This window comes from Pantherophis guttatus, chromosome 13, assembly GCF_059756535.1.
Source record: "Pantherophis guttatus breed Tessera chromosome 13, ASM5975653v1, whole genome shotgun sequence".
NCBI classification, from domain to species: domain Eukaryota; kingdom Metazoa; phylum Chordata; class Lepidosauria; order Squamata; family Colubridae; genus Pantherophis; species Pantherophis guttatus.
The window spans coordinates 22,044,553-22,069,774 of record NC_142075.1 but is presented as its reverse complement, the minus strand read 5'-3'; the positions used below and the strand labels follow the sequence as shown (position 1 = coordinate 22,069,774).

The 25,222-nt window shown below is 45.3% G+C and overlaps 1 protein-coding gene across 2 annotated transcripts in view; it reads left to right on the top strand.

Moving 5' to 3' along the window:
* Positions 1–22,909, top strand: part of CSK (C-terminal Src kinase) — a 44,571-nt gene extending 21,662 nt beyond the window's left edge. For both annotated transcript variants that reach the window (XM_060689470.2, XM_034409554.3), the window contains exons 2-13: positions 3,772–3,849; positions 6,376–6,489; positions 10,072–10,184; positions 10,498–10,717; positions 14,787–14,880; positions 16,055–16,120; positions 16,244–16,343; positions 16,893–16,983; positions 19,253–19,326; positions 19,501–19,696; positions 21,587–21,673; positions 22,349–22,909. In XM_060689470.2, coding sequence (XP_060545453.2) covers positions 3,835–3,849; positions 6,376–6,489; positions 10,072–10,184; positions 10,498–10,717; positions 14,787–14,880; positions 16,055–16,120; positions 16,244–16,343; positions 16,893–16,983; positions 19,253–19,326; positions 19,501–19,696; positions 21,587–21,673; positions 22,349–22,531 — 1,353 coding nt within the window. In that variant the 5' untranslated portion in view covers positions 3,772–3,834 and the 3' untranslated portion in view covers positions 22,532–22,909. The remainder of the gene's footprint in view (positions 1–3,771; positions 3,850–6,375; positions 6,490–10,071; positions 10,185–10,497; positions 10,718–14,786; positions 14,881–16,054; positions 16,121–16,243; positions 16,344–16,892; positions 16,984–19,252; positions 19,327–19,500; positions 19,697–21,586; positions 21,674–22,348) is intronic.
* The last annotated feature ends 2,313 nt before the right edge of the window (positions 22,910–25,222 follow it).

Sequence of the window (25,222 nt, the reverse complement as noted above, 5' to 3'; positions counted from 1 at the left end):
GGCATGCAATTCAATAAAAACGAAGATAAGACAGAGTTAAGAACAAAGTGAAAGTATTAAAATGACGGATTAAAAAAAAGGGCCTAGGAAGCTGAAATAAAGAGAACTAGACACCTACACCGACGCTCAGGTACACACAAACATAAATAGTAATTACGGAGCGAGATGCAAATTTTTTTTTGTTTGTTTGCTTGGGGTAAATTTCCAAAGATCTTCAATACAGGTTGTCCTTGACCAAAGCTACGACAGACCTCCTCGGAGTTATTTACAATCCGGTTGAACCCCTCGTGGGGTTTGCTTACCAACTGCCATGTTGGCTTAACGATCGTTGCAAACTAAAAGGCACAAAACCAGGCAGGAAGTCATCCCTTGACGACTTGCTTAACGACCAACAGAACTTAACAACCAGAAGTCCGGGGTCAATTCTTGTTGTAAGTTGAGGACTACCGAGAGAAATGCAGGTTTTAAAAACCTGGATGGACCCAGGATAATCTCTTGGGAAGTTGGCCAGGTGTAGCCTCAGAATCCAGCGGTGGGATGGGATGGGATGGATGGATGAGGAAGGGAGGGAGATATAGATATATAGATGGTGGATGGATGGATGGGGAGGAAGGGAGATATAGATGATGGATGGATGGATGGATGGATGGATGGATGGATGGATGGGGAGGAAGGGAGATATAGATGATGGATGGATGGATGGATGGATGGATGGATGGATGGATGGATAGATGGATGGATGGGGAGGAAGGGAGATATAGATGATGGATGGATGAGGAAGGGAGGGAGATATAGATGATGGATGGATGGATGAGGAAGGGAGGGAGATATAGATATATAGATGGTGGATGGATGGATAGGGAGGAAGGGAGATATAGACGGATGGATGGATGGATGGATGGATGGATGGATGGATAGGGAGGAAGGGAGATATAGATGATGGATGGATAGATGGATGGATAGGGAGGAAGGGAGATATAGATGATCGATGGATGGATAGACGGATGGATGGGGAGGAAGAGAGATATAGATGATGGATGGATAGATGAATGGATGGGGAGGAAGGGAGATATAGATGATGGACGGATGGATGGATGGGGAGGAAGGGAGATATAGATGATGGATGGATGGATAGATGGATGGGGAGGAAGGGAGATAAAGATGATGGATGGAGGGATGAATGGAGGGAGATTTAGATGATGGATGGATGGAGGGAGGGAGGGAGGGATGGATGGATGGATGGATGGATGGATGGGAAGGGAGGGAGATATAGATGGATGGATGGGGTGGAAGGGAGATATAGATGATGGATGGATGGATGGATGGATGCTTTGCCCCACATTGCTACCCAATAGCAAGGGCTTGTGGGCTTATCCCAGGTCTCTCTGCCAACCTGCTTCTGTGTTCAACCCAGCCAAGCTTTCTGTCGTGAGCCCATCAAAGTCAAAGCCTCCAACTCTCTGGTCTTATGAATAGCAGCTGCTGGGGCTTCGCTGTGAGATTGGAATTAGGAGTTGCTAAACTTAGCTCCGGCAGGGCAAAAGTTGGGTCTCCGGGGAGCTGTGGGGAAAGCGGGGAGGCCAGCCCACTTCCTGGTGCTGCCGTTGGGGCAGCCAAGGGTTGAGCACAGGAGGGAGGGAGGGGGGCAAGGCGGCAAGCGTGGCTGATGCCGGTTCCAGCTTTGCCATTGCTCTGGTTCCCAGCCTGGGCAACTGGGTGGACTTCCAACTCCCAGAATTCCTCAGCCCGCAGGCCATCGCCATTGGTGAACTTCCCAGCAATTGAAGTCAATGGGAGAAGCAGGATTCATTTAACGGCGCCTTAGGAAAGCACCTTAACCGCTGCGCCCAACTGGCATGGGGCCTGCTGTGCCCACGATGGATGTCTCTCTTGAGGAAGAGCGTAGAGTCTCCATGTTAAGTTTGATTTAGGAGAACGAGTTTCCATTGATTTAGTCCTGATCGTCTGCATGGAGCTACTCCTTGACTTAACAGCAATTCGTATACTACCGTCCCAAGTACAACAGCGCTGAAAAACGCGACTTACGACCTTTTTTCACACTTATGACCGTTGCAGCATCCCCGTGGCCACGTGATCGGAATTCAGACGCTTGGCCACTGGTCCCAGGATCCCCGTGATCCTCTTTTGCGACCTTCTGGCCAGCAATGTCCATGGGGAGAAGCCAAGATTCACTTAACATCCTTGTTACTAACTTAAAACCGCTGCCGTCATTCCCTTAGGCAACTGTAGCCGGCTAGGTTATCCAATGGCTCGCTTAGCAACAAAAACGTTGGGCTCCATGGTGGTCGTAGGCCGAGGACTACTTGAGACTGTCCTCCTGCCCCTTTGCCACGTGGCGAAAGAGAAGCCGTGGACCAAAAAATGGGTTTTCAGCCCTTGAAGCGGTGAAAAATGTTTGCAAAGAGAAATATTTTGCGTATGTATGTATGTATGTATGTATGTATGTATGTATGTATGTATGTGTATTGCAAGGAGAGGCTTAAGAGCAATCCTGGCAGAACATCCATACTGTGGCAGGTTAATTCAATAGCAATCGCTCTCCTTTGTTTTTTGACCCCCCCCCCCGATTCCCCACCCCCCTCCTCCGCCCATCAATGGCACACTAATGGACCCGCCATCCATCCGTCATTCTGGATGCTTTCAAGTTAAAACACATTGTTGAAGGATGCTTGGAAACAGTTCTTAAGAAAGAGAAGGAGGGAGGGAGGGAGGAGGGAAAGAAGGAAGGAAGGAAGGAAGGAAGGAAGGAAGGAAGGAAGGAAGGAAGGAAGGAAAGACAAAAGGGAGGGAGGGAGGGAAAGGAAAAAAGGAAAGGAAGGAGGGAGGGAGGGGAAAAGAAGGAGGGAAGGTGGGAAGGAAAGAGAAAAAAGGAAGGAAAGAAAGGGAGGGAAAGGAAGGAAGGGAGGAAAGAAAGAAAGAAAGAAAAAAGAAAAGGGAGGAGGGAAAGAAAGGGAGGGAATGAAGGGAAATAAAGAAAGAGGAAGGAAAGGAAGGAAGGAGGGAAGTTGGGAAGGAAAGAAAAAAAAGGTTGGTTTTATATATATAGTTGGTTTTCTCTTTACATTCAATATGTACTTAGTGAACAGCATACTGTCTGAGTTCATTCGTTTACATAGTAATACTTCTTAAATTCCTAATTTCTACCCCTGTTGTCAAACCATTGATAAAATCAGTCCCAAGTTCGAAAATTTTCTGTGTCTTCTTTTTCTTTTATCTTCATTTCTGCACAGACTAATTTTTTTTTTAATTATCTCTTCTTCCGTAGGTGTTTTCTCGCTTTTCCAATGTTGTGCAAATACAATTCTTGCCGCTGTTAAAACATGCAATATCAAATATATATTTCCTTTATCGTATTTTTCTGGTATTAATGCCCAACCAAAATAGTTCTGGCTTAAAATCTATATTAAATCTATATTATATTATTATCTATATTATATTATTTAAATTATGGGCCAAATTTATAAATTATTTTAACTTTATTTTTTAACTGTGATGTTTGTATAGATGTTTTTATCTTGGCTGTTCACCGCCCTGAGTCCGAAAGGAGAAGGGCGGTATAGAAATTTGAATAATAAATAAATAAATATGCTGTCTTAACATTTTTTTCTAACCACTTAGAAAAACCATTTTTGCCCCCCCCCCTTTTTTTTTTTTTTTTTTTTTTTTTTGCTTTTGGGCATGTCCACCACAGGTGATGGTAGGTGCCTGTTTCTGCAAAACCTGATCTTGAAAAGATTTTTCTCATTTTAGGTCTCATGGTACCAAGTGACGTGTCCTCCTTATGAGAATCAGTCCCCGGAAGCGCCCGAGAAAATGTCAGGAATGCAGGTAAGGAACAAGACAAAGAGGAAAAAAAAACCCCCTCTATATTTTCTTTTGATTTCAGTTTCACACATTCACACAATTTTGGGTGTGTGAGAGGGGGAGAAAAGATTTTTCCTGGACATTTTTTTTTTTTAAATTCCCAGTCATCTGATGTCTCTGATTCTCTGGGATCCTTCCTAATGATTGGTTGAAACGCGGTTAGTATACAGGTAGCCCTTGACTTACCCGTTTAGTGACGGTTCATTTATTGACCGTTTGAAGTTACAACGGCATTGGAAAAAAAGCGACTTATGACCGTTTCTCACCCTGACGACTGTGGCAGCATCCCCATGTCACGTGATCAAACAAACTTTGCATGCTTGGGTGACTGTTTCACATTTATGATGGTCGTAGTGTCCTGGGGTCATGTGATCTCCTTTTACGACCTTTCTGACGAGCAAAGCCAACGGGGAAGCCAGATTCACTTAACAACCACGTGGCTAACTTAGCAACCGCAGCGCCTCGCTTAACCACGGTGGCCAGAAACGGTCGTAAAGCGGAGCAAAACTCCCTTAGCAAATGTCTCGCTTAGCGGCATACATTTGGGGCTCCATTGCGGTCGTAAGTCGAGGATTTCCTCTATTTTCCCCCTCCCCCAAATTTTGGTGCTGGGTTTTCTAGTGGGGTGTTTTTATATTGGATGTTTTAAACTCTTGGGGTTTTAAATTAAGCCAAATTTATTTAATACTTTTAAATTATTTTAAATTGATGTCTATTCTGTTTTTAAATAGGCTGTACACCGCCCTGAGTCCTTCGGGAGAAGGGCGGTATAGAAATAAAATTATTATTATTATTATTATTATTATTATTATTATTATTATTATTATTATTATTATTATTATTATTATTATTATTATTATTATGGCATTCAGCCCTCAGATAAATGCTTTCTGATTTTTGTAGCTCATTTTGATGCCTGTGTGTTTGTATCTCCAAAGCAGTTTTTACATTGCTGGGGCTGTTGTTCTTTTTTAAAAAAAATTTGATACGGAAGATGTGCTATTTTAACAAAGGGGGAAAAAAAAAGGGAAGGAACTATAGCTCAGTGAAAGATCACATGACTTCCTTGCCAGACAGGTTGGAGTCCCCCGGTTTAAAAATATAGGTAATCAAGTACCAACTAGCAATCCGTCTCAAGTTTGGCGACGGTTTGAAGACGGGTGGACTTCAATTCCCAGAATCCCCCAGGCGAGCATGGCTGACTGAGGAATTCTGGGAGTTTGGAAGTCCGCCCGTCTTCCAATTACCGAGCTTGAGAAAATACTGCTACCCAGGTCATCCTCGACTTACAGCCGTAATTAAGCCCCAAATTACAGTCGTAAATCGTGGCAGTCATTAAGCAGGTCGCCCTACGGCCACGCTCGTTTCGATGACTTCTTTTGTCAGCCGGTCATTAAGTGAACCCCTAATACCAAATGGATGGTTTTGCCAAAAAAACAACCCCACAGCAAGTCAATGCAGAAAATAAGTCTCAAATTGTGGTCACGTGACAGACGGATACTCAAAAATCCCTAAATGCGGCCAGGTTGTGAAGCACCCCAAAAACGATCACGTGATCACAAGAGAGGGGTTGGGGTGGAAACAGGTGACTGTCAGAACTTCAAATCTGGATCCTAAGTCCGAATCCTGGAGAGATCCGTCGTGAATTCGAACGGTTGCTAAGCCAACGATCGTAAGTTGAGGACTTCCTGGCTAGAAAGAGCTTCGTTTTAAAAATTTTTTAAAAAAGTTTTTTATTTTGAAAACATTAAAAACAAGACACAAACACACAACATTTATATACATATCACTTTTCCCTACAGCTACTTCGAAGTGATCCTTTCTTACTATTTACATCTATTCACACCTATTTTAACTTTGATCTTATTCAACAATTTATTGTCCATCATTCTTCCTTTCGTCTAGATTGTACTTTGACCTTCAACATTTTTTTTTCTCCCCTCTCTCCTTTATTCCTCTTTCTCATTTTTCCTATTCTCCAACCACCTACACCACACTTTGTAATATTGTGTATCCTCTTTCTCCTTGAAAGAGCAAATGAATTTTAAATCGGGTGTTTGTAGTTTTTTAACATAAGGGCCAAATTTTATATATATATATTGATTTTAAATTGTTTTTAATTTTTCGGGTATATGCTTGTTTTAATATGGCTGTACACCGCCCTGAGTCCTTCGGGAGAAGGGCGGTATAGAAATTTAATAATAAACTAAACTAACTTGAGTTCTTCTGTTAATTTGTCCGTCTCTGCGCACTCTCTAAGATTTTCCTAATTAAATCTTCTTCTGATGGTAAGGTTTCCTTCTTCCAATTTTGCGCATAGACTATGCGGGCTGCTGTCAGTATATGTAATATTAAATAATATATTTCCTTAGTATAGTTTTCTATGGAAATCCCCAGTAGAAACTGCTCAGGGGTTTTGTTTTGTTTTTAACGCTTTCTCTTGACGTTGGATCCAAATGTTTAACAATGTCCTTGTTCTTTTTCTGAAAGGCTGTTTGGGCTTCCGGCACAGAATGTATCGCCAAATATAATTTTCACGGCACAGCTGATCAAGATCTCCCCTTCAGCAAAGGAGACGTTCTCACCATCATCTCGGTCACCAAGGTAACCGTCCTCTCTCCGGCGCTGGGCCCAGCCGTGTGCCCACAGGCGTCTGCCGCCAGCCACGGTGACGGACAGACGGATATCGAGGGTGCAACAAGGGAACCGCGAAGGCCCAAACCGGTGCCTGCTCGCTGCCTTCGTGATGCCGAACGTGGCTCATGAGGTCTTGGGGTTTGCACTGGGGGGGGGGGGGTGCCACGATGAGATGTGTCGGGTACCTGCCCCCAAAGGGCCACAGGTGGCTTAGGATGTCATTGGCCAAAGACATCACTGTGTCTGTTGTGTGATAAGGTCATGGGGTGTGTAGCTTCATGATGTCATCCTGGTTTTGCTAAAAAGGGGCAGTTTGCGCCAATTTACAATGACAAAGTCTGGTCTGTTTGTCTCTCTCTCTTCTCTCTCATCTCTCTCTCTCTCTCTCACGACTCTCTTTCATCTATCTTCTCTCCCTCATCTCTCTTCTCTCTCTCTCTCCCTCTCTTATCACTCTCCTTTCTATCTTCCCTCTCTCATCTCTCTCTCTCTTCCCTCTTTTATCTCTCCTTTCTCTTTCTCTCTTCCCTCTCTCTCATCTGTCTTCTCTCTGTATCTTCTCTCATCTATCTTCTCTCTCTCTCTTCCCCTCCCTCCCTCCCTCTCATCTCTCTCTCTCATCACTCCTTTCTCTCTCTCTTCCCTCTCTCATCTATCTTCTCTCTCTTCCCTCTCTTATCACTCTCCTTTCTCTTTCTCTCTCTCTCTTCCCTCTCTCTCATCTATCTTCTCTCTCTCTCTCCCTCTTCCCCTCCCTCCCTCTCTCTCTCTCATCTCTCTCCTTTCTCTTTCTCTCTCTCTCTTCCCTCTCTCTCATTTATCTTCTCTCTCTATCTTCTCTCATCTATCTTCTCTCTCTCTCTCTCCCTCTTCCGCTCCCTCCCTCTCTCTCTCTCTCATCTCTCTCCTTTCTCTTTCTCTCTCTCTCTCTTCCCTCTCTCATTTATCTTCTCTCCCTCTCTCTCTCATCCATCTTCTCTCTCTCTCTCTTATCACTCTCCTTTCTCTTTCTCTCTCTCTTCCCTCTCTCTCATCTATCTTCTCTCTTATCACCTTTCTCTCTCTATCTTCTCTCTCATCCTCTCTCTCTCCCCCTCTCCCCCTCCCCCCTCTCTCTCCCATCCATCCATCTATCCATCCATCCATCCAGCATCTCCCTCTCTTTCTATTATCCCAAAGGTGCTTTTATCAAGAAGCAACTGGACTTCCTGGTTTTTTTTTCTTCTCTTTTGAAGACGTTTCGCTTCTCATCCAAGAAGCTTCTTCAGCTCTGACTGGATGGTGGGGAAGGGACGGATTTATACTCCTTGCAGATGATGAGAAGCGAAACGTCTTTGAAGAAAAACCGGAAAGTCCAGCTGCCTCTTGAAAACATCACCTTTGCGACAACTGTGACCTGGACGCCTGAGAATCTCCATAGATATCTTTCTATCATCTTTCTATCATCTCTTGCCTTTATTATTTTTGCAATAACTCAAAGTGGCAAACAGAAGAGGGAACGGGTGCCGTCCTCCGTCCTCCTCCTATTTTCCCCACAACAACCACTCTAAGGGTTGGATCGGCCCGAGGGCTGGAGATTGGCCCAGAGTCACCCAGCCAGCGTTCACGACCAAGTCAGGACTTAAAACTCACAAGTCCTTCTATCTTGGTGCTTAAAATCTTAAGCTTTGAAATCATAGGAAGTCTGGTCCAACTCTCTGCCCAGGGTTCAGATCCTCATATCCTTCTAGCCTTCAGAAATTGTGGGAGCTTCATCCCTGGAGGCTTTCAAGAAGAGACTGGACAGTCATCTGTCAGAAATGGGGTAGGGTCTCCTGCTTGGGCGGGGGGTTGGACTAGATGACCTCCAAGGTCCCTTCCAACTCTGTTAATCTGTGTAATCCAATGGATGTCCATTCTTTTCTTGTCCACCTTCCACGATGGAGCTTCTCGAATTCGGAAGACGGGCTAGCTCTATTGTTCGACGACAACCCTTTGAGAATCTATATCTATATCTCTATACATTTAATTAAAATGCTTGCGTCACCCTCCTCCTGTCGCAGCTTCCCAGCCAGTTTCCTCTTCGCCGCGTTGCTCTTCATGCATTTACAATTAAAGCGCGATGGCGACAGGAGATATCAAGGAAAGACAAGCTGGCCAGATGCATACCAAATCAGATTTCGCCCCGTACTAATGTATGATAAGCTTTTAATGAGTCATATTATTGAGTTCATCCTGGAGGAAGAGAATGCTCTTAAACCTTTCGCTGCCTTGCAAATCTTCCTGGATGGGGATTCGGGAGTCTGGCGCAGCTGGGAAATTAACATCTCGAGATGTTCCAGGTGATAATCCTAACTCCAGTTTTTGCCTCTTGAGAAATTGCATCGTGGTTGTCACACACGTTGCATGGAGGACTCTCTCAGAGATAAAGCTGGGAAGAAGGGTGTATACCCCAAAATGTCTTGTAGAGGGATGGGTTGGGCCAGAGGATACACCTTCTAGAACAGAGGTCCCCAACCTTTCGGACCTCAGGGACCACTAAGAGACTTGTTTAACAGGGAGGCAGGGAGGATATGATAAAATGGCACATTGAAAGCAACCATGCTGGGGTTCTGCTTTGATTTGGCCTTTGGCCTCCTTCCTTGCTGGACAAAGATCATCATCTCATCACCACCCTTCCTTCCTTCCTTCCTTCCTTCCTTCCTTCCTTCCTTCCTTCCTTCCTCCTTCCTTCCTTCCTTCCTTCCTCCTTTGTCCCTTTGCCTCCTTCCTTTCTTTCTTTCTTTCTTTCTTTCTTTCTTTCTTTCTTTCTTTCTTTCTTTCTTTCTCTCTCTCTCTCTCTCTCTCTCTCTCTCTCTCTCTTCTTCCTCTTTCTTTCTCTTTCTCTTTCTCTCTTTCTTTCTCTCTCCTTTCTTCCTTCCTCCCTCCCTCCCTCTCTCCCTCCTTCGTCCCTTTGCCTTTCTTTTTTTCTCTTTTTTTCTTTCTTTTTTCTTTCTTTCTTTTTCTCTCTCTCTTTCCTCTTTCTCTCTTTCTCTTTCTCTCTCTCTCTCTTCCTCCCTCTTTCTTTCTTTCTTTCTTTCTTTCTTTCTTTCTTTCTTTCTTTCTTTCTTCTCTGCCCACTCACTCTCTTTGATACGGGGTGGCTTACAAACAATAAAAAAATCCTATATAAAAGAATGAAAAAACAGTTACCCCTCCCAACCTCAATACCCAATTAAAGAAGCCACTTGATGGGCTCCATCCCACTCTGGGTTCCCCAGGCCCATTGGCAGAACCAGGTCTTCAGGGCCTTGCGAAGGAGAATCAAAAATGGGGGCCAGTCTAATCTCCACGGGGCTGATGTTCCAAAGGAAGGGAGCCACCACGGAGGAGGCTCTTCTCTGGGTCCCGCCAGGCGGGCCGCCCACAATATTTCCTTTCTCTCAAGGGATGAGAAGGGAGCACCGTTGTGGCCGCGGAGAAATGGGACGTTAGATGGAGGGAGGTTGAAGGTCTCTGGCTTTCTTGAGGACCCAAAAAAACCTTCCTGGGAGTCTGGGGTTCTTGCTAACCATGGTTTCCCTCTTCCAGGACCCCAACTGGTACAAAGCCAAAAACAAAGTAGGCCGCGAGGGGATCATCCCGGCCAACTACGTTCAGAAGCGCGAAGGGGTGAAATCTGGAATCAAGCTGAGCCTCATGCCGTAAGTCGACCTCTCACCCGCCATTTTATAGCCCGTCTCGGCCAAATCCGAGAGATCAGTTGGAAATTAGAAATCAAATATAAATTAAATGGCCAACCGTGTAAGCCAACACAGCGGCTTTTGCTTTTATTTTGACTCGTTTTCGCTCCCCCCCGATATAGATAGAAAACACTGGTCCCGTTTTGCCAGTTTCTGCCAAGGAGGGGGCAAGCGCGTGGTGGAACCTCTGTGAAGAAATAAGTTTCTAGTCCTCGTGGGGGTCGGGACGTTCTGACTGCCCTCTTGGTCTCCTTTCCCCCTCCCCCCCCTTCAGCTGGTTTCACGGGAAGATCACACGGGAACAAGCGGAGCGGCTGCTCTACCCTCCGGAGACGGGCCTCTTCCTCGTACGCGAGAGCACCAACTACCCGGGCGACTACACCCTCTGCGTCAGCTGCGAAGGCAAGGTGGAACATTACCGCATCATTTACTCCTCCAGCAAGCTGAGCATCGACGAAGAGATCCACTTCGAAAACCTCATACAACTCGTGGAGGTGAGGCTGAGCCATGGTTGGCAGGGAGAACCGGGGTGAGGGACCACCACCTGAGTCTCTCAGAATAACAGAGTTGGACGGGACCTTGGAGGTCTTCTAGTCCAACCCCCTGATCAAGCAGGAAACCCTACACCACTTCAGACAAATGGTTATCCAACATCTCCTTAAAAACTTCCAGTGTTGGAGCATTCACAACTTCTGGAGGCAAGCTGTTCCACTGATTAATTGTTCTCACTGTCAGGAAATTTCTCCTTAGTTCTAAGTTGCTTCTCTCTTTGATGAGTTTCCATCCGTTGCTTCTTGTCCTGCCCTCAGGTGCTTTGGAGAACAGGTTGACTCCCTCTTCTTTGGGGCAGCCTCTCAAATGTTGGAACGCTGCTATCCTATCACCCCTTGGTTGGAAAAAAGATCGCTAGATAATTAGTTAGTTAGTTTTTTAACTTATGTTATCTTATAGTTAGATAAGAATTTATAACCTATAATTTATAACTTATAACATATAACTAACTATAAGTTATAGTTAAATTAGTTAAATTAAACTATCTTAACTTACTGCACCTGGGTATGGTTTCCCAATTGCACAGTGACAGATAGGACAGTGCTCCAGAGGGTCAACGTCATTCCCCTCTTAGGAAGAGCTTTATAGCCCCCGCTGTCTTAAGAAAGTTCAAAACATCCTCAAAGATCCATCTCATCCTGGATTTCACCCCCCCCCCCTTTTTTTTTTTTGAACTATTACCATCTGGCAGCCGGTACAGGACAATAAAAACAAGGACAAATAGGCTGAAAAACAGCTTCTATCCCAGAGCAGTAACCATATTGAATTCTACGGTATATTGCAATATTAATGCAATATTGGGTTTTCAATTTCAATGATATAGAATGTGAAGGATGTGTGTTTGTATTTTTATGGTTATAATGTATACTGAAGATGGCATTTAATTTCGAAGTAATAATAACTTCATTGTCATTGTACGTGTATACACAGTATACCCATACAATGAAATTCACTTAACACCCAAAGACCAGGTCCAACACACATAACAATCCCCAAACACACTCCCACCCACCACAGATTCCCCACCCCTAAACCACCCAAACATCCACATAACAGACCAAGCAATGCTGTCCAACAGCTCACTGATGGTGGTCCTTCATTGTTCATTGTTAAGTGCAATTATAACTCTGGGATAAAAACTATTCAGAAAATGTGTGGTCCAGGTTTTAATTGTTCTGTATCTTCTGCCAGAAGATTTCATTGTACGATGTGCAATGACAGTAAAGTAAACTAACTATATTATATATAAACACACACACACAAATATAAATATAAATATAAATATAAATATAAATATAAATATAAATATAAATATAAATATAAATATAAATATAAATGTGTGTGTGTGTGTGTGTGTGTGTGTGTGTGTGTTTTTCTATCGAAGCACCTGGTCTACCCCAATATGGGAGGGAGCATATAGTTAATACAACTGTCTAATATGGAGGCAGCCCAAGTTCGAATCCGAGTAAGGGTATGGCTAGCTGATGAGAGCTAAATAGCTTGAAATAGATCTGTACTAGTCTCCCTTTATTTCTATATATGTACATATATATATGTACACTGTGTTTCCCTGAAAATAAGACCCTGTCTTATATTTTTTTGAACCCTGAAATAAGTGCTTGGCCTTATTGCCATGCACTCAAAAGCCCAATTGGGCTTATTATCAGGGGATGTCTTATTTTGGGGGAAACAGGGTATATATATATATTTATTTATATATATATATAAAGGACGCTGCTATCCTATCACCCCCTCGGTAGAAAAAAAAGTCGAGCTAGATAATGTGCCAGCTTAAAAGCCCCACCCACTCACCCACCCTCCTGAATTGGCGGCCTGGCCCCACCCGGTGCGGTCACGGGCCGAAGGCAGCTGAAGCTCGCTCTCCGTTTCCTGTCTCTTCTCGCATCACTACGAGAGGCAGGAAGGCGCTTCTGAGCGATACTGAAAGTGCCCCCTTGCAAAACCAGCAGCCGGTGAGCTGCAGCTCAGCTCGGGCAGCGCCTGGCGGAAGCGTCTCTCGGTGGTGACAGACAAACAAGCAATGAATTCCCTTGGGGGGCATCAATGCTTGTAAAACGGTGGGCGAGTTAAGTTCCCCATTCCTTCCGTAGCCTCCAAGCAGAGTTATTTGGGAGCCTGGCTAAGGCGTCCTACTGCCCCCTGGTGGTCTTGCAGGGTCATTGGGACTTAACTGGGACACTGGAAGATGCCCAGAGCCCCAAAAAAGTGATGTAGCAAAGACAGGAATTAGGACTCTTAGAGGGAGCAGGGATGGCCAGAAGCAGTTTCATCCTGAGTGGAACATGTGTTTGTGCTTGTGTGAGTGTGTGTCCTTTATATATATAAATAAATTTAATAAATAAATAAAATAAATATATGTTTTTGTTGATTTTCACGGGTAGAGGTATGCAAGTTTTGGTGTATTCGGGTCTTTTCCCGTGTAAGATTGAGAGCGGGGTAGATAAAAATCAATGATTTTTTTGATTTAAATCGGATTTTTTTTTTATTTTTATCAAATTTATTTTAATAAAAAACTTTTGGGGTAAAAATCTATCGTAAGATGGTTTTCTATTTAAGATACAGAAATAATTTAGTTTATTCAGCATGAAATGGAGCTTAGTTATGTAGCAGGAGGCTGTATATTCTGCAACACTGGGACTATCGGTGAGTCAACAGTGGGTCAAAGGAGTAGCAGAGATGACAGTTGCTCTTTAAAAATTATGATTTAAATCGAGTTGATTTAAATCAAGCCTTTTTACTAGTGATTTAAATCATGATTTTAAATTGTGATTTAAATCAACTCTATTTAAATCAAATCCACCCTGATTGAGAGTATCTTGGCAACGTTTCGACGAGGTCCCACTCGTCATCTTCAGGCTGGTGTCTTTGGCCTCGTGCTTGTGCGAGGAAAGCGTGATCAGAGCTGCCGTCTCTCTATAAATACTGGTGGGGAGGTGTGGGGTGCTGGCTCTGTGAGCGGGTTGGTTGCCTGTGTTGTTACATCTTGATTGGTTGATGGAGTTAATGTTTGCAGATTAGTCAGCTTTTCGTAACATCCTGTGTGGGTGAGGTCCTTGATGTGTGCCCATTAGTTTTTTGTATTTTAATGACCTGGATAATGGGCTGCGTGTTAACATCCTGAGTTGGAAACTAGTATAGATCTATTTCAAGCTATTTAGCTCTCATCAGCTAGCCATACCCTTACTCGGATTCAAACTTGGGCTGCCTGCATATGGCTAGCTGATGAGAGCTAAATAGCTTGAAATAGATCTATACTAGTCTCCCTTTATTTCTTTATCAGCAAAATATAAATTTGGTATAAAATGGTTTGTCGTGAATGCAACTGCTTGAGGGCTCCTGGATTGGAGCTGAAAGGTGAAAGGGAAGCAGTATGCTCCCTTCCCATATGCTGGGGTAGACCAGGTGCCTTGATAGAAAAACACTTTATATATATATAAAATTATATATATGTTTTTCTTTTAGCCAGGTTTTTCCTACGTAGCCAAGATTTTTCTACAGCCCTAGCTCAGTGGAGTCACATCCACTCGATTCTGGGCTTTTTTCTTCTGACAGCCAGCAGGCCCTATGCTGCTTATGCTTACCTTTACAAGGAGGATACATGAGATGTGGGTGTGGCTTACTGATGATGGCTAACAAGCCAGAAATAGATCTATATAAGTCTCTCACCAAGCAGCATACTCCCAGAATTCTCCAACCTTGGCAACTTTAAGCCTGGTGGACTTCAACTCCCAGAATTCTGGGAGTTGAAGTCCACCAGGCTTAAAGTTGCCAAGGTTGGAGACCCCTGGCATATAATATCCACACACATACTATACTCCAGTCCCTGGGAGTGGGTTGGTTTATGGTACTCAAGATCGAAGAAAGGCCACGGCTACCGTCAAAAGCCGCTTGTCCCAAGCAGTTAGTGGAGGGACACACGTTCAGCGAACTGGTTCTTCAAGAGAGAGAGAGAGAGAGAGAGAGAGCTATAAATGTCCCCCTCTTTGGCAGCACTACACCTCGGATGCTGACGGGCTCTGCACTCGTCTCATGAAGCCAAAGGTCATGGAAGGCACCGTGGCGGCGCAAGACGAATTCTCACGGAGTAAGTGACACACGGAAGCGGAGTGGGCTGCTCGGTTGACATGGGCCCTTTATCCCCCTCTCGTCCTCTTCGTCCTCCTCCTCCTGCTTCTTCTTTTTCTCTTCCTTCTCCTCCTCCCTTTCTCCTTCTCATTTTGTGTAGTTCCTCCTTCTCTTTATGTCTCCTCCTCCTCCTCCTCCTTCTTCTCCTTCTCCTTCTCCTCCTTTCTTTAAAAAAGTTTTTTTATTTATAATACAAATTAAAAACAGTGGACATACTGTGACATATCCTCCTTCTCTTTCTCCTCCACCTCCACCTCCTGCTTCTCCTCCACCTCCTCCTTAACCTCCTCCTCCTCCTTATCCTCCCTCTCCTTCTCTTTCTCTTCCACCTTCTACTTCGCCTTCTTCTGCTCCTCCTCCTCCTCCTCCCCCCTCTCCTTCTCTTTCTCCTCCACCACCTTCTGCTTCTTCTTCTCCTCCTCCTCCCCCCCTCTCCTTCTCTTTCTCTTCCACCTTCTGCTCCTCCTCCTCCTCCTCCTCCTTATCCTCCCTCTCCTCTTTCTCTTCCACCTTCTACTTCGCCTTCTTCTGCTCCTCCTCCTCCCTCTCCTTCTCTTTCTCCTCCACCACCTTCTGCTTCTTCTTCTTCTCCTCCTCCCCCCCTCTCCTTCTCTTTCTCTTCCACCTTCTGCTCCTCCTCCTCCTCCTCCTCCTCCTTATCCTCCCTCTCCTTCTCTTTCTCTTCCACCTTCTACTTCGCCTTCTTCTGCTCCTCCTCCTCCCTCTCCTTCTCTTTCTCCTCCACCACCTTCTGCTTCTTCTTCTTCTCCTCCTCCCCCCCTCTCCTTCTCTTTCTCTTCCACCTTCTGCTCCTCCTCCTCCTCCTCCTCCTTATCCTCCCTCTCCTTCTCTTTCTCTTCCACCTTCTACTTCGCCTTCTTCTGCTCCTCCTCCTCCTCCCTCTCCTTCTCTTTCTCCTCCACCACCTTCTTCTTCTTCTTCTTCTTCTCCTCCTCCCCCTCTCCTTCTCTTTCTCTTCCACCTTCTGCTTCTCCTCCTCCTCCTCCTTATCCTCCCCCTCCTTCTCTTTCTCTTCCACCTTCTGCTTCGCCTTCTTCTGCTTCTCCTCCTCCTCCTGCCTCTCCTTCTCTTTCTCCTCCACCTCCACTTTTACCTTCTGCTTCTCCTTCCAGGCGGATGGTCCCTCAACATGAAAGACTTGAAGATGCTACAGATCATTGGGAAGGGAGAGTTTGGAGGTGAGTCAGGTGTCCCCTTGGTTTCTCTTGCTGAGACTTCTCCTTTGAAGGACCTCTTCAATGCTGGATAAGTGGTCTGTTGCGACCCACCAGATCTCATCTCCTTCCTGCTCTCTTTTGCAGATGTGACGTTGGGTGATTACCACGGAAACAAGGTTGCTGTGAAATGCATCAAAAATGACGCCACCGCACAAGCCTTCTTAGCTGAAGCTTCGGTGATGACGTGAGTCCCTGCCTCCTTGACCAGGAGGACTTAATCTGGATTAACATCTGGTTGCAGAGAAAGATGGCAGAGAACGAAGATGTACCTGAGGTTCAGGCTAGGTTATCCCACCTTCTCATAAATGCTTTGGCTTAGAAAATAGTGGAGAATACATTTACTCGCTCCTGAATTGTCATTCAGGAAGAGACAAGCTCAAGAGTCCATAGCAGAAACTTTAGGACCACTACCCAAAAAGTCTTGCTTCTTCTAGATTCCTATATAAACTAGAACCCATGGAGGTTTGTGAACTACTCACAAAAGTTTCTCCTAACTTCACAAGGGAAGTTAGGAGAAACAACCCTCAAAACGTTTGGGACACAAACTCTTCAAGGCATGTCAAACAAGGGAGAGATGGGACTCCATATCCACGTTGTGCGAAAGGAGGGCTGTCTTTTGACGCCAGTGGTGGGCGTGGTGCCCCTTGCACGAAGGCCTTTACTTGCAATGGAAAAAAACTCCGGTTGATCTTCCCTCTTTGATCTTCTCCCCATCTGCTCCATCTCATTGCAGACAGCTCCGGCATAGCAATTTGGTCCAGATGTTGGGGGTGATCGTGGAGGAGAAAGGGGGCCTCTACATTGTCACAGAATTTATGGCAAAGGTAAGAACTTGCTGTCCTTTCCAAGGAAGGTTGGTCTGGAAGTTGGACGTTGATGAAGAACATAACAGTAGCAATGGCAGACTTGCCTATGAGAAGGAGGAGGCCTCCTTAAACTTGGCTTCTACTTTCTGATGATCTTTGGTTGGTTCATTGAATATGGCTCATCAAGTCCTTGTTGACTCTTAGTCAACAGAAACATTTTTCTCCAGGACATTTTGACCTAATCTAGTCCTTCAGATCTTCTAATAGTGCCAGGGGTGAAATGCTCCTGGTTCGGACCGGATCGCCCAATCCGATAGCGATGACGGAAGGGCTGAAAAAAATGCTTTTAAAAGTAAAAAAAAAAAAAGCCTCCGGTGATTGCGCGGCTCAGCTGGTATCGCCAGAGGCTTTTAAAAGCATTTTTTCCACAACCTCTTCGGCCAAAGAGGTTGTAGAAAAAAATGCTTTTAAAAGCCTCTGACGATCCCAGCTGAGTTGCCTGATCGTCAGAGGCTTTTAAAAGCATTTTTTCCCCCCCTGCAGCCTCTTCGGCCGAAGAGGTTGTAGAAAACATGCTTTTAAAAGTTTTTTTTTAAAAAAAGAAGTTTGCCACACCCACCCAGTCACATTACCACCACCCCCACCAAGCCACGCCCACAGAACCAGTAGTAACAAATTTTACATTTCACCACTGAATAGTGCCCTTATCACCGTTCACCTTGCGATTGGTCATCCTCTTCTCTTTCCTTCCATCGTTTCCAACATCTTGACTTTTCAAGTCTTTGTGTTGATCGACCTTCAGTCTTTAAGGTCTTTGGAATCAAATTCTTTTGACCTCAGAAATGGAGAAGAAAAGGTTGATCAGTATCTTTCTTCTTCTTCTTCTTCTTCTTCTTCTTCTTCTTCTTCTTCTTCTACTTCTACTTCTACTTCTACTTCCTCTTCCTCCTCCTCCTCTTCTTCCTCTTCCTCCTCCTCCTCCTTCTACTCTTGTCTGTTTCCCAGAATTGGAGCAGAAGTTGGAGTTACTTCAACTTCCCTTTCCTATATACCCTGTTGCAACCAGCATTTTTTCACTAGAATTCTTTTATTTCTGATAACACTTCCAAGCAACCCTTAGGGTTAACAATGTCCCTTCCTTCCTTCCTTCCTTCCTTCCTTCCTTCCTTCCTTCCTTCCTTCCTTCCTCCATTTTCCTTTCTCCCTTCCTCCTTCCCTCCCTCCCTCCCTCCCTCCCTTCCTCCTCCATTTTCCTTTCTTCTCTCCCTCCCTTTCCCCCTTCCTTCCTCCCTCCTCCCCTTCCCCACTCATCTCCTTGAACTTCCCCCATCAGTTAATTTCCAGAGTGAAATGCTATTTACTGCTGGTGTAACCTGCAGTTTTGAAAATGTTTTGGGCTTTTTTCTTTGCTTTCCTACAAGGGTATGCATTTCTCTCTCTCTCTCTCTCTCTCTCTCTCTCTCTCTCTCTCTCCCTCCCTCCCTCCCTCCCTCCCTCCCTCCCTTCCTCCTCCATTTTCCTTTCTTCTCTCCCTCCCTTTCCCCCTTCCTTCCTCCCTCTTCCCCTTCCCCACTCATCTCCTTGAACTTCCCCCATCAGTTAATTTCCAGAGTGAAATGCTATTTACTGCTGGTGTAACCTGCAGTTTTGAAAATGTTTTGGGCTTTTTTCTTTGCTTTCCTACAAGGGTATGCATTTCTTTCTCTCTCTCTCTCTCTCTCTCTCTCTCTCTCTCTCTCTCTCTCCCTCCCTCCCTCCCTCCCTCCCTCCCTCCCTCTCTCTGTATGCCTGCCTGCTTCCTACACAAAGAGGAGAGTGCCATCTACTGGGGAGTGCCACTAATTGCACCCTTGCCCTATCCATCTTAATGGGTTTTGGAGGTGTTCTTGGTCTGCCTTAGATAATTTTGGGGGACATCTTCAGACAGAGCTCAGGGAATTTATTTCGTATATTACATTTCTACACCTTCCATCTCCCATCCCAGGTGACTCTGGGCAATTTGCAACAACATACTGAAACACTCTGAACGCATCACTAAAAGCACCGTTTTAAAACCGAATTAAGAACGAGGTTCAGTTTTACAGGTTCAAAGAGAAAAATCGAAGTTTAAAAAATTCAAAAGACTAAAAAAAAAAAAAAAAAAGCTAATACATTGTCTCCCACATTGTTAAGAACAGGGGTGAAAAAAAAAAACTTTTTCATATCCCTTTCTTGAAGATGAAATTCCAGACTGGCTCTCTTATCACTTCTTGCCAAGCTTAATCCTTTCTCTCAAATCTTCCGGCAGGGAAGTTTAGTCGATTATCTTCGTTCCCGTGGAAGATCCGTGCTGGGAGGCGAGTGTTTGTTGAAATTTTCCTTGTAAGTATATTGCCTTTTTGTGAAGAAAATGCTTGGGGGTGTGTTTGTATGTATTTCTAGAAAAAAAAGGCTCGTTGAAGCTTCACGGTTGAGAGGGGGGGTTTCCCAATGGCGTGGTGATATGCCCCTCCCCTTTTCTTGACCCTCACTCCTCTCTTCCTTTTTGCCCCGTAGAGATGTCTGCGAAGCCATGGCCTACTTGGAAGCCAACAACTTCGTTCACCGGGACTTGGCAGCGAGGAACGTTTTGGTCTCGGAGGACAATATTGCTAAAGTCAGTGACTTTGGGCTGACAAAAGAAGCTTCGTCCACCCAGGACACTGGCAAGCTCCCGGTGAAATGGACAGCACCAGAAGCACTTAGAGAAAAGGTGAATGGGGGACCTGGGATTGATTGACAACTAACCCTTGGCTCAGCCAGGTAGGACTTGATAAGGCCCACAAGGACACAGGTGTTGTGGCCGGCCAGTGGCCAGTGGATCTGGCATCAGATTCAGAGAGTGAGGAGGTTGGGGAGGAACATGGGCCAGTGCTGGAGTCTGGGGAAGGCTCTGATGAGGGCTCTGCGTCAGAGGCAGAGAGGGGGCCAGGGCCGTCTGATAATTATCAGCTGCCTTCGGAGTCAGACATCAGTGAGGCAGACGAACAGCTGGGGCCTGTTCCCAGCATGCGCAGAGTTGCCAAACGAAGGGAACAGCTAAAGAAAAAGGGTCGACTTGGGAGTAAGGCTACAGGTGGACATTGAATGGCCCCTCCCAGAGGGAATAAAAGAGGAGCAAAAGGGGAGGGGAGTTTGCAGGAAACAGTTAGTTCGCCTAATTGGTTCGTGACTCAGAGACTCCTTACCAAGTTTTGAAGATATCGGCCTGGCAGCTCTCCAAGCCAGATAAGGTCTTTGGCTGTAAATTCTCCCTTGAAAGACTTTGCTGGATGTTCAAGTATCTTAAGGCTGTAGAGTCCAAGGTTGGATATGTCCATCTCACGTAGCGCAACGAATGCCCTTGTTTTGACTCCTATCTGCAAAGAGTTGTTGTTCTACCTGGGCCGTCTTAGAGCAAAGGTAGAGTCCTTTCCCACAGGACAAGTATGGGGCTGGATGCCCACCTACTAGTGAGTTTGGTGGCTTTAAGTCCAAGCTGTTCTGGCCTAGGCTTCCCAAGAGCATGAAGCAGGGTCCTTGTCCCGACAAAATCCCCTTTTTATTAAGTTACTGTGAATTCCTCTCATTCACATCCAGCAGAGTCTTTCAAGGGGAAATTTACAGTCACAGACCTTATCCGGCTTGGAGAGCTGCCAGGCCGATATCTTTAAAACTTGGCAAGGAGTCTCAGAGAGTCACGAACTAATTAAGTGAACAAATTGTCTCCTGCAAACTCCACTCCTCTTTCGCTCCCCTTTATTCCCTGTGGGAGGGGCCATTCATCGTCCACCTGTGGCCTTACTCCCCAGTCGACCCTTGTTCTTTAGCTGTTCCCTTCGTCTGGCAACTCTGCGCATGCGCACACTGGGAACAGGATCCAGCTATTCATCTGCCTCACTGACTCCGAAGGCAGCTGACAGCTATCAGACGGCCTTGGCTCCCTCTCTGCCTCCGACGCAGAGCCCTCATCAGAGCTTTCCCCAGACTCCAGGACTGACTCATGTTCCTCCCCAACCTCCTCACTGCCTGAGTCTGCCACCAGCTCTGCTGGCTGCTGGCGGGCCACAACACAAGCAAAACATCAAGCAAAGATGATCAGGGAGTTGGGGTTTAAATCGTACAATGTACTGCTAAGGGAACTAGGGACGTTTAGCCTAATGAAGAGAAGGATTAGGGGGAGAAAGGATAGCTGTCTTCCAGGACTTGAGAGGTTGTCACGGGGAAGACTGAATTGACCTGTTCTCCAAAGCACTTGAGGACAAGACAAGAAACAAAGGGTGGAAGCTCCTCAAGAAGGGTGGAGCCAACTTGGAACTAAGGAGGAAATTCCTAACAGTGAGGAGTTGCCACCGGAAGTTCATCACTGAAGGTTTTCAAGGAAAGAGTGAGCAACCCATTTGTCCAGGATGGTATGAGGACTTGGCCAGGAGGGTTGGACTAGAAGACCTCTAAGATCCCTTCCAGTCCTAGGATTCTATGATTTGGTAATCGGTTCTCTGCAAAGGAGTCTAAAGGCCGAACAGTGCCTCTTTCTCTGGTGGTAGAACATCTGGCCAGCTTGATCCAGGTCTTTTGACAATGTCTTTCTCTATGTGTGTGTGTCTTCTTCTAACCTTGGCAGAAATTTTCAACCAAATCAGACGTATGGAGCTTTGGAATTCTTCTCTGGGAAATCTATTCCTTTGGGCGAGTGCCTTATCCGAGAATTGTAAGTGAAGTTTCTCAAGGGTGTTTGACCCCTGACACCGCCCCCCCGCGCGCCCCCCCCCCGGGCTTATCTGGTAGTTCCGTTACAAAAGCTGCCAGTCTTGGGAGATTCCTGTATTATAGCCAGTAAACAATGAAGTCGTCAGTGTTGAACTGACTACATCTGTGGATCTACACTCTCCTTAAAGCAGGGATGGGCTTCAAAAATTTAAGCAAGGGGTTCTCTCTCCGGTTGCTGGATGGGCGTGGCAATGGTGGGCATGGCTTAATCTGCTTCCTGCACCATGGTGGGTGGGTGGGAGGTGTTTTTGCCCTCCCCGGGCTCTGGAGGCTTTCCATGAGCCTCCAGGAGGGTGAAAACAGCCTCTCCAGGCTCCGGAAGCCCTCTAAAGCCGGAAACTGGCCCGTTCCCAGCCTTCTTGAACTTCCGATAGGCCTGTTTTTCACCCTCCCTGAGCCTCTGTGCGCGCCGTGCACTTATCTGCATCCAAAACGAGCTGCATGGGGACTCCGGGGAGGGAAGGGGAGGGCTGGGCCAGCCAGGAATGGGATTTGGGGGTTCTCCGAACTGCACAGAATCTGAGCTAGAGGTTCTCCCGAACCCCTGCGAACCCCAAGCAGCCCCACCCCTGCCTTAAATGCGTTGTTCCCCCCCCCCAATTTTTCTCCCCCACAGCCTCTGAAGGACGTGGTCCCTCGTGTGGAAAAGGGGTACAAGATGGACTCTCCGGACGGTTGCCCCCAGATTGTCTACGAGGTGATGAAAAAATGCTGGACTTTGGATGCCGCCCGCCGGCCGTCCTTCCACCAATTACGGGAACAGCTAGAGCATATCAAAGCCAGCGAGCTCTACCTGTGAAGCCGACCGGAGGGCGGGGCTTCTTTTGGACACGCCCCTCCCCGCCCTCTCCCCTGTGCACAGACCTCAGGGGCGAGGCTTGGCGAAGAAAAAAAAAACCCTCTCCCTCTCCCCACCCCCCCAAGCGAAGCAGGTGGTTGGTTTTTCCAGGAATCCAAATTTCTCCACTGTCTTTAGAGAAACGTACGGACCTTGGACCCCTCCCCAGGGGCTCCGATGGGTAGGTGGGGAGCCTGGCTCCCTTCTCCCGAGGAAGTCTCTCTTTCTCTCCCTCTCTCTCTCTCAGCTGAACCGCCTGAAGAATGGACACGTGGGAACCAACATGGAGGTTTCCTTCTCCTTCCTGTCCTTTAAAAACAAAATCTTGTTTCACCGCAAGGGTCAAATCGTATCATATTTTAGTTGCATGTTCTCCAACGTTGTTGAATCCCTTCTTTCTTCTCGTGGACTCCCCCACTCCGCCTCCCCTTTCCTTTAATTCATCCCCACCTCCCTCCCACCTGTTTTCAGCCTCCCTCCGGAACCAAACTCATACTCGTTCTTGTTTCGTAGGGAAACGTAAGAAGGGCGGACCATGCCAAAAAAAAAAAAATGAAATGGGGGGGGGGAAAAAACAGTGGTGGGACAGCTATTAAAGGCGCCGATTTTCTTGGAGAAAGAGAATTCCTTTCTTGATAACTTTCTCAAAAAAAAAAAAGAGAGAGAGAGAGACCCCCTGAGCTCTGGAATTCACGATCCAGCATCCTCTTCCTTTAAATACACCTTTAAAAAATAATAATAATAATAATAATTGGTTTTTGTTCCTTTTTAAATTTTTAATTTTCAGGGTTTGTTTGTTGTTTTTTTTTAAGGGAAATTATGGTTTCAAACTGCACCGGAAATCCGCTGTTTTGGCTGGGTTTTTAACTCGAGTTACAAAACTTATTTTTTAATGTCCTGAATAAAAACGGGAGTTTGTTTGTTTGCCTTTTTTAAAAAAAAGAAGAAGAAGAAGAAGAAACATCTGCGTACACAGGGAAACCCTGCCTTACCTGAATCAGGTCTCGACCAAACTAAGGAGGTGTTTCTTCTCAAAAAAAACCACAAAAAAATAAAACGCAGAGCCACCCAGGAAAAGGGGGTTTGGATGGGTTTTTTTTTTTTTTAAATTTTTGTTTAGTTCTTTGCTTCAAACAGTGTTTGCATGCTGCCTCCAGAATCCCTTCCCAGTCGTGTCTTTTATGCTCATATTATGCTACCAACTGTGAGATTAAGCTGCATTAAAAGAAAAAGAGAAAAAAAAAAAAACATCCCCACATCTCCATATGAAGATGTAACTTCGTTGTCTCGTCTCTATAAACTTTTTTGGGGGGGGGTTGGTTTGTAAAAAAAGAAAAAGTAGGGAGGCTTTTATAGGTAAGTCCTCGACTTACAACCCTTCACTCAGCTCAAAGTTACAAAGGCCCTGGAAAAAGGGACTTAAACGACTGTTTTCCCACACTTAAAACCGTGAAAGCATCCTTGTGGTCTCGTGATTGAAATGTGGCGCTTGGCAATACAGCAGTGGCCAAAATTGTGGGAACCTTTTGGGAAAAGTGTATTTTCTAAAACTAGCTAATAACACCACTTTATTTTGGGGGTGGGGAGTAGTATCATAAAATTATATATCAATGGAAAGGATCATTGAATCAATGATCTTTGATCATTTGAGACTGAGAGTTCTTGTCCTACCTTTGGTGATCTTGGACCTGTCATTCTTTTTCAGCCCTAGGAAGGAGTCCATTGCAAACCACTTTCAAAACCTTGCCAAAAAAACCTGCAGGGACTAGTCCAGGAAATGGCTATCATTTATATTCTAGCATTTTGATGATATTGGCCACAATAGATACACCCAAATTAAAACCTTGTCCTAGGAATGAGGATTGTTCACCAGTTTTAGTGCAGATGTATATGCCCAACTTTATTCCTATTTATTTTGGGTAAGGGGATTGGGCAATAGTTGATGATAACTTTGATCATTTGAATAATGCCATAACTTTTATGAAGGATTTGCTATTAGAATAGCAGTGACAATATAAAGAAGAAAAGTGTATTTTTGAAGTTTGATGGCTAATAACACCGATTTTTTTTTTTGGAGTTTCAAGATAATCCTATTCCACTGCTGGAATGGCCTGGGAATAGCCCAGACCTTCACCCAATTGAAAATCTATGGGGCCGACTAAAGAAACTGGTTAGTCAGAAGCGACCCAGCAATAAAACCCAGTTAATAGAAGCCATCATTCAATCTTGGTTTCACATTAGAACAGCTGCAGAACTCAAAGACTTGGTTCGCTCCATGGGAAGATGTTGCAAGGCCATCATTCATGCGGAAGGTTACCCAACTAAGTATTCGCTGACATGGGGATCATTTTTGCATCTCATTGTTTTTCTACGTGTTTCACTTTCCCCAAAAGTTTTCCACAATTTTGGCCACTACTGTAGTATATATGACAGTCGAAGTGTCATAAAGCAAAGTCTGTGGAAGCCGGATTCACTTAACAACCGGGTGACTTAATTTATCAACTGTAGTGATTCACTTAACAACTGAGGCAAGAAAGGTTGTAAAAGAGGGCAAACTTCACCGAACAAATGTCTCGCTTAACAACAGAAATTTGGGAGGACTCCATTGTGATCGTAAGTTGAGGATTACCTGTATTCAATGATGTATTTAGG